General features: G+C 36.1%; 1 protein-coding gene across 1 annotated transcript; it reads left to right on the top strand.

Moving 5' to 3' along the window:
- Positions 1-6,617: 6,617 nt before the first annotated feature.
- Positions 6,618-9,460, top strand: LOC114827648 (uncharacterized). The gene is made up of 5 exons (XM_070805671.1): positions 6,618-6,683; positions 6,939-7,216; positions 8,325-8,371; positions 8,850-8,959; positions 9,042-9,460. The coding sequence occupies exons 1-4, from the start codon at positions 6,618-6,620 to the stop codon at positions 8,942-8,944; spliced, it is 486 nt and encodes a 161-aa protein (XP_070661772.1). The 3' UTR covers positions 8,945-8,959; positions 9,042-9,460.
- Positions 9,461-9,710: the final 250 nt, after the last annotated feature.

Below are 9,710 nucleotides of genomic sequence, written 5' to 3'. Positions count from 1 at the left end.
CTATTTTTATTTTCTTTGCTAGACAAATCCTATAATACGCAAAAACAAAGTAAATAGCTCAAAAATATAAGGAACTAACTAAGAAAAGACGAGTGAATTCGAAGTAAAAATATATATAAATATGATCTGATCAAGACCGATCCCAAACCAAATTTTCAGGAATCCCAAAATAGTTTCGGGATTTCAGGATAAATCGGGAATCCCGAAATAATTTTGGGCTTTTGGGCATTTGTGCATCTGGGCATTTGGGCTTTTGGGCTATAATAATGGGTCTGTGCACTGTGCACTGTGTAGAATAGATGTGGGTTTGTTCATATATATTTATAAAGAGGAAACACAATTAAAGAGGCATATCTATTCACACGAACAATTTCAATGCAAAGATTTCTACAAGGACTTGAAACTAGAAATACAAACAAAATATAACATTTGGATTTGGTTTACAAAACAGAAATATTTCCCAGAACCTCATTCAAGATTAAAGCTTCATCCCAAATCTCAATTCTAAAATGATTATCCCAACAATTTTGAGACACAGATTTCGCACCAAAGTTGGAAATTACAATGGAATCATAACATTTAGTAAATAACAAGTTCATACATATAGAGCTATAGCGGTGGAAAAAGTAATTAAAGAGGGAAAAAAATTAACCTTTCTCCTTGTATTTGTTGTAAAGCTCAGTTAATTGGGTATAATTCGTATCAGTAAGCCCACTAAAGAACAAAAATACAAGAATTAATCAATTGAAATTAAACCAGAAAATAAAAACAAAAGAAAAAGAAAAGGAAAAAGGGATGAAGAAGAAGAAGAACCATTTGGAACCAACGTTGACAACGAGGGCAACCTTCCCTTTGTAAACGTTGAGGTCCACCTCCTTCCCTCTGCTATCCTGCCACCATGATTTAGAAGAAGAGTCATATCTAAATTGCAACCCCTAAATTTCAAGCCCTAAATTAAATTTCAACCCTAAACCCTAATCTAGAATTCCAACCCTAAATTAAATTTCACAAACCCTAATCTAGAATTCCAACCCTAATTGAATTTCAAACCCTAAATTAATTCTAAAATTTACCTGATCTAGGGAGAAGAGAATCGGTGCATAGTCAGTCGACGTCGAAAGAGAAAGGCTCCTCCACTGTCTGTGAGGGATGAGAAGTCGAGAGAGACTCAAAGAGAGATCAAAGATCACTGAGGTGATTCGTGACTCAGGTGACAGAGTAGTTAGTTTATGTTCTTCAGTGGGTTTGATGAGATTCAACGGTTGAGATTAAATCTTACCAAATCTAACAGCTATTAAAATTCTAAATATATATTTAAAAATTAAATAATATATATATATTTCGGTTCGGTTCGGGATTACCGAAATCCCGAAAACTTGAGATCGATTCCCGTACCAAAATTTCAGGATCGGTTCGGTATTGGGTACCGAAATTTTCGGGACTTTCGGTTTGGGAATTTTTCGGTTCGGTTTCGGGAATTTTTCGGTTCAGTTTGGGATTTTTGGTATTTTTTCCAACCCTATATATATATGTTCAATGGTTTTGTACTTACCTAGTGGTCCTTATTCCGCTACGGGACGAAGGGATAGATTCCGGTCTGTTCCGGGCGACGGTTATGGTGTTGGAATAGGGCCTGAAGTGTTTTTCCTTTGGCTATTAGAACAGGGATAGGGAACCGGCATGGGGCTTGGGGGGTAATTTTCCTCTGACTGTTTGCTCAGAGACGGGGAGCCGGCATGTGGCCTGGGGGTAATTTTCCTCTGACTGTTTGCTCAGAGACGGGGAGCCGGCATGGGCTTGGGGGTTATTGAACATTCACTAGTGATTATTATATATACAAGTTATGATTTGAGACATTGCACGGCATGCTAGGTTTTGGAAAACCTATGTTTATCATGATATATATATATATATGTGTGTGCTTTCATAAAACTTGGGGGTTAGTATGTTGATAACTGTTTTATTATATATATATATATATCAACTTGGTCCACTCATGTTTGTTTTGCGCCCCCTTCAGGACTTAGAATCGAGGCATACAATCCTTGCGTCAAGACACTTCCGCATCAACATCTTCATGTCCTCTTGGTGTAGGACCCACTCCTTTGTTTATTCAATTTTATATTAATTATTTAAGCATTCTAGTTGAGTTGTGTGTTCTGAATATGTTCTTGAAATGCATATTCATTATATTTTAAATTTATAAGTTTTATCTATCCCTTATTTTAAGCTTTTGCACTCAATAAATGGCTTTCGTCACCCTCAGGGGTCGGCCAACACGTGTCTATCATGGTATTCAGGGAATATCGGGATTGGGGAGTGTCAAATTCATGGTGGATTTGGTGGTTTTTGGGTTCGTCCATTATATTGTTGAGTGGTTGGGGTGTGTCGGTTGGTGATGCTATGCTGATGGTAGATGTGACGATGGGATAGATTGGTCGTGGTGGTGGTGAGAGAGAGAGAGGCATCATATAACAATGGTGGTTACTGGATTTGATGGCTGTGAATGGAGCGGTGTGGAAGATGACGGTGGAAAAAGTAAGAAAGAACAAAGTCAAACAAATTAACAGAAAACAAGTATTTAATGCTCCAACATGTTATATGGTTAAAAAAGAAAAATAATTTTTATGAATGATTGCAGGTTCCCCTGTACGAGAAAATTTTGTGTAGGGTTTAGTTTGTCATTGAATTTTGTTGAATGATACTACAATTCACTCAAAACTCACCACGTGTCACGTCTTAAATATAATTTTTCATCATTCTTTTATATTTAAAATTCTCATAATTATTTTTCTTCATAATTGGTATAGATCAATCTAAAACAAAAAAAAAAAAAATGGTTGATTTTTTTTCTTACTGATCCTTTGTACTGTTTAGATCCTGCTCATTTCTGCTTTCTTCCACATCTATCATATAAGTTTGGCCCTCTTGAATGAAACTCATGAAACACTATAGAAGAATATGAAAATCATGATAGAGATGTATAAACACAAAATACATGAAACATACAAGACACATAAAACACATATGAAGCACATACAAAACACATGATAGAGATGTATAACACACAAAATATGTGAAACACATGACACAAACGAAATCAAACATATGAAACACATGACACATATGAAACACATGAAACACATACCAAATACATACAAAACACATGAAACGCATGAAACAGAGACCTACACACATGAAACGGAAACATTTAATCATCCTCTATATAAGCATAGGTTGAATATCTAACCATCACACAACATATTCACCAATCTTCCAACGTTCAAAGTGTTTTTGTTTCCTCAACATCATCAATATCTCATTAATGGGTGATAGAAGAAGACGTAGTTGGGCAATGCAGATGTCACAATACCAAGCAAGCCTTGCAAATACGGATGCAGAAATGAACAACGAAGAAGTCGAATTTGCAAACTCGCTTATGCACTATGAGCACCATGTCGAATTTGGCTATTGTGGTTCTGTCATGTGGCGTTCATTTGTGTAGCGTGATAGAGAAGAGTGTCATGACCGGATGATGAAAGATTATTTCATCGAATGTCCGAGATATCCTTCTCATGATTTTCGGAGGCAATTTCGGTTGAGGAGAGAGCTTTTTGAAAACATCTTGAATGCAATTGTCAATCATGGCCACTACTTTGGAAGGAAGATAGATGTTGTAGGCCGACAAAGTCTATCACCTCATCAGAAGCTCACATCTGCAATTCGGATGGTAGCTAATAGGTGCTCTGTAGACTCAACTGACAAATATTGTCAACTCACGGAAAGTACTTCTATTGAGAACCTCAAGCGCTTTTGTAAGGTAATTAAAGCTATATATGGAGCCACATACCTCTGCAAGCCAAATCGTGAATATTTGAATAGGCTTCTACGCAAGGCAGACAAAGAGGCTTCCCTAGCATGATATGAAGTCTCGATTGTATGCATTGGGAATGGAAGAATTGTCTTACTACTTGGGCTGGCCAATTCAAGCATGGCCGTCACAATAAGCCAACCATTGTGCTTGAGGCTGTGGCGTCTTACGACACATGGATTTTCGTTTAATCTTGCAAATCCAGTAGCAATTTGTGCACTAATCGGATCTTGGGACTTTCCTTTTCTCTTTGCTTCCTTTTGCTTATCTGTTCCCTAGGGCCTTGCAGAAGAAGAAGTTGGGGTCAATTCATCGACACCTTCATTGAAATCATTTATCGGTGCGGCTTCACGTTGAAATAATCTTCCCCATTGTTAGTCCGCATCGGTTCACCACCTTGGACAATCCTTGAGGACGTCCCAAGCATGATGCAACTTAAAAAGGTTGATTTTTTGGTGTTACTCTTGTCTTGTAAATTGTCATTGCTTTGTCACCCTATGCAAAAAATACATAAAAACAATTAGTTGCAAAATAATATTATGTACATGACAAATAAAATATCAACAAAGAAACTCACAATTTATGCGGCTCTCCTTCCACTAGTCATGTCAACCACGGCTCTCTCCAAGCTTCCCTTCCATAAAGGGCACGCTTTGTTGATAACCTTCCACCTATCGTAAACACCACCACCTTCCCTTCGGCTAGCGTTGGAGTTTTCATGGAACTTATCAATGATTTTACCCCACAAAACCTTTTTATTTTGATTCGTGCCAACGACACCATCTTTGCTAATAGAAACTCATGCCAAGCATAAAGTAACATCTTCCTCACAGGTCCAATTACGACCTATAATATGCTCTTTTGCCATCTTGAAAAATTTGGAAATGGGAAGAAATGGTAGAAAGAAAAATTGGAAGAATTGTAGGAGAAAAGTGAGTTTTGTGTGGATGTTTGAACAAATACATAGGTATTTATAGAGTTTTTTGGTGAATTTTGAGTTACATAATTTTTTTAATTATTTTAGCCGTTGGATTTAAATTTGGACCGTTAGATTTGATTATATTCAATCTCAGCTGTTAGATTCAATAAATATATAAATATAAAACTAAAATAAAAGTTTGAATCTAGGCCATTTAAATATGGCCGTTGGATCACCAAAAGTGGCCGTTAGGCCAAAAACACGCCCTGACACACGAGGGACAAGCCCATTGGGTGGGGTCTCGCTAGGATTCGACCTAGAGCGTTGGGCTCGTTGGGCGAGTTGTTTTGGGCATGTGGGCTTCACAACTCAGTTTTCACTCTCACTAATGGGGCCCACACTAATTTCTGGCCTAAAAAGGGCCGGTATTTGGCATTCATTTGAGTTTTAGGTTTTAGGCCACACTTTTAACTTGGGTTGGGTTGGGTTTGGGGGGAGAATAGAAGTGGAAATTTAGATTATAAGCTAGGGTTGGAATTAGCCTGATGGCATCTAGAAGGGCATGTGTCATCTATGTAGATATTATTGCTTGTCTCAAATATGTGGGTTTCAATTTTCTTCTGGGGCAAAGCATCACGAAGATTATAGCTAAGAAACGCATATCGTACTTTTCCTCAGTGAGAATAGCAATAGAAAAGAAGCAGCCGTATCCATTACCTAAAAAAACCGACAAGTCGAGTTTCCAAAAAAAAAAAAGGGACAAGTCGCAATATGCAAATGTTCTTGGCATAGATTATAGCTATGATGTATCTATATATAGTTCATAACCTGCAAATCCACACAACACAACAAAAGAACATGTAAACTAACAACACTAGCTAGTGACAGAATATGCAAGTGCACATTCATTTCTTTATTCAACACTGTTTGGGTCTACCGAGTCCTAGATGTCAAATGAGCCCCAAGAAAGTAGGATCGTATGGTAAGGTCATGAATGTGGTAGTGCTGCAAAATTGTACCTACAAAATAATTAAACACCTTTGATCAAAGACCAAACATAATTATATAACACATAGAGCTCATGATTGCTACCAATAATCATAAAAGCTTAGCACACACGATAAGATTGCTACCACTTTGTCAAGGTGTTTTCTTTTCTCAATAGCAATCAACCATTCAGCCTACATTTATTTATTTATTTCTCAATAGCATCTGTTCAAGAATAAAAGAAAAAGTACCAAATTAAAATCCCTATAGACATTGCTTATATCTTCATCTCCATAAGACCCCAATCCAGAATTCTCAGGGATGCAAAAGATTCCACATCTGTTTGGTTTGAATATATTTGAAATATTTCTAAAATCTCATTTTTATGGGTGTAGCTTTGTTCATTTTACTAAAATTTCATTAGATTTGGTCCTCGAATTTGAAAAAGCTTGCATCTTGCTGTAAATTTTAGTGTTTTCTCTCTGTGTAGGTCCATCCGCTTATATTTGAAAGTCTCAGAATTGCTAATGAATTTATTAGAGATTCTAAGAAGAAGGGGAATCTTTTCTTCGACGAAATCATTGCTGAAATTTCTAAAGGTATTGACAATTGGGTGGTTTTCTATTCCGCAGACTGCAAACTTAGGAAGAAAGTTGGCTTTGGAGAATGACGTAAGGATCTGCAAATTTTCTCTGTAATTCAATTTGGTTACGCCTGAAATGTAGTTTTGTTAACAGAAACTTTCGAATTCGCCATTGTGATTGTATGTTGGCTTTTAATGTCAACTTAATAAAACGTAAATGCAAACTGAATTGCATATTTTACCATGTCGATTCACCCATGTCTTGGTTTTTCAATTATTTGGAGATGAATGTGTCAATTTGTGGTTTTATGGGAATTACTCAAGTAAAATGTGTGTTATCTAGATTGCTGCGTTTGAGAATGCGATTGTGTTGCTCTGCCTTTTAAGTGTACTTTTCTGTAAATATCATCCATAGCTATCGTCGATTATAGTTTGAAAATCTGCCATAGAGCGAGCATAATTTTTGTAGTCTATTTTAAAGTGGGAGGGAATTGGCTATAGCTTAGCTAGATTACAAGTTTGCCCTTCGATTTTACTTTATTTACAACAAAAACCATCGGATCGGGACATAGGGATAGGGGCAATTCAGTCTTCATGTTTCCACCAACAAAGCCATCGCGTGTTGGTCTGCGCTCTCCTTCCTCTCATCGCTCGCTCCTCCTTCTCTTCTCTGCGTTGTTCCTCTGCTCTCCTCTCTCTTCGCTCCCCATATCTCCCGCTGTGAAGCCCACAAACAAGTTGTGCCGGTCGACAACCCTCATAATGGCGGACGCGCACTGGAGGTACAGCGACGGTCAACAACCGCCTCCGTCGTCGATGAATTCAGCCGTCGGAAAGCGTCCTCGCTCCGATTAAGGTATGTTGAATTCCTCGAATTTCTTTTATTACGGTTTGTTTGGGGGTTTATAAATTAGGGTTCTTGGGGATTTTAGGCTTTCCTCACTCCTTTTTTTTTTTTTCCAGAAATTCCACTGTATTTCTCAGATCGGAGCTGTTGTGGTTTTGAAGAAAAAGGGCCCTAATTTTGGTTTTTGGTTTCGTCTCTCTGATAATTACTTTAAACCCCCAAAAGATTTGAAATTTCTGGTAAATTTTCTCATTGTTGAACAGACTCACTATAAATCTTTGAGCTATTGTACGCGTGGTGTGCCTTTTCTTTATGCCTGGTGTTTTGATGTATTTTTGGGTTTAGTTATTGTGTGCGCTATTTGAGTCCGCCGAAATCAAAATTCGTATTGGGTTAATGACATTGGGTAGTTCTTGGGTACCTTGCCGTTTATCCAAAAATAAGTTAATGACATTGGTCATGAAACAATTTTATGTTTAGTTGGAGAATGGGGTTGGTTCAATGAGATTTGTATTCATGAGCTATAGACCCAGATTTATGAATCGTATCTGTTCTCTTGATATGTATGAGTGTGCGTTGGAGATGTAAACAGAGAGAATGAATGAGAGGGTTGAAATGGAATCAACCCCGTGGTTGGGGACTGAATGGATGTAAAATGTTGGATCAAGTAAAAATTGGATAGTTGACCAGCCCATTGTGGTTCTCTCTTTGGTTTTTTTGAGAAAGCATATCTGGTGTGAGTGTGCTGTACTGACTGCTTTAATTTTTTATGACCCTTAAAGATGGAGATTAAACTACAGTGTTGTGGGGTGAAAAGTTATTTGAAAATAATGGAAATAAAATTTTCTGCATCGTGAGTCTTTTATGTTTTCAATGTTTTAAATTACATTGATCTGTATTATCTTAAAGTACATATAAAGATTAGTTTTTAGGTGTATGCACTTAATATTGGATATATGGTATTTTCAGGTTATTTGACATACAATTGCATATAATCTCAATTTCTCATGCAATTTGTCTGCGCTTCGGAATCGTTGAAGAATTTATCTAAATAATTAATTGATTGAAATGGCTGTTAGTAATGAATGAGGTGTTTACTGTTTTTTGGTGTGTACAGAGCGAACGGTATGTTGTTAACGAAGGCAAAAACAAGATGCAGTTTAGGTTAGTTTGATTCTAACTCCTTTTCTTAGTTTATTTGAATAAAAAATTGGTAAGTTCGAGTCCAATTTGATGATTTCTTGCAGATTCTTTAATCAGTGATTTTCTTAACCCTCATCACACGTATGAATCCTATTTGATAATGAAATAACATAGTTATTTTAGTTATAGTAAGGATTAAAAACTCTCTTTTAATAAATTAGTTTTCTATATCCTTTTCATGCTGATTGGCTAAGAATTTGTGTATCATTTTAATACATGTCAAATAAGATTTCTGCTTTTTGCAATCCATTTTTAATCTTTATAAATTACTTGATTTAGTATTGTTATATAGTATATAAATTGGCGTGTTAAGTGTATCACAGTATCAGTCTGTTGTTTTAACAGTTTGATTTTTGAATTACTCACTTTCCTTTATGTTATATCTTTGCATTTTAAACGGAAGGTATTTACTGGAGTAATTATGTTTGTTTGATTGTAGGGATCTTATTGAAAAGCAAGGAAGATGAATTGATATATTTTATTGCAGAGATCAGGATAAACTATGCTTCTGTACCAGAAAAATTTATGAAATAAGAGTTGGATAAGATGGTAAGTAGGTGGGTTTGATATTCAATGTGGCTGAGTTTAGTTAATTTCTGTAGATTATTAAATGTTTGAATATGTCTATCAGGCTGCAGTAGAATCTCTCATTAGGAAAGAGAGGCTAGACTTAAAATTGAGCGGTCACAAAATTCCCTCTCAGATGAGCACATGACAATACTAGGTATATTTTAAATTTTCTATACTGAAACTCCTCTATATTCTTACTTTCAGTATTCAAAAATGCAGTCGACTCAAACAATATATTTTTACCCTATTCTTTTTGGGTTTATATGTTCCTCTGGTTTTATTTAGAATCATGAAACTTGACTACAGCAAGAAGCATAACAGTAATGGTTGGTTTGTGTTATTTTTTAAATTTTATCCCAACCTCTCAGCTGAAATATTGGGAAGATTATAATCTTTTTCCTTTCATATCTTCTTTTCCGTATAAACTGTATCAATAAAATATTTCATAAATGAAAATGTACCTAGCATTGTCAACACAAATAGCATTAATCTTCTGTCACACAAACTTGGGGTTGCTGCCATTGTGTTGTGATATAGTAGAAAATTGTGGTTTCAGATGCAAATGACGAGATGGTTGTGTGTGTTTTTGCAAGTAAAACTGAAACTTTTTGTTGAGGAAGAAGATTGATACTGATTCAGAGATGGATTTACATTTTTATGGTCAAATTTTGGTTAGAGATTGCTGTCTGAGATTACTGTCGGCTCAACATTTGTTTTTCTTATGATTTCT

Source organism: Malus domestica, chromosome 10 (assembly GCF_042453785.1).
Source record: "Malus domestica chromosome 10, GDT2T_hap1".
In the NCBI taxonomy this organism is placed as follows: Eukaryota; Viridiplantae; Streptophyta; class Magnoliopsida; order Rosales; family Rosaceae; genus Malus; species Malus domestica.
This window is presented reverse-complemented; position numbering and strand designations above follow the sequence as displayed.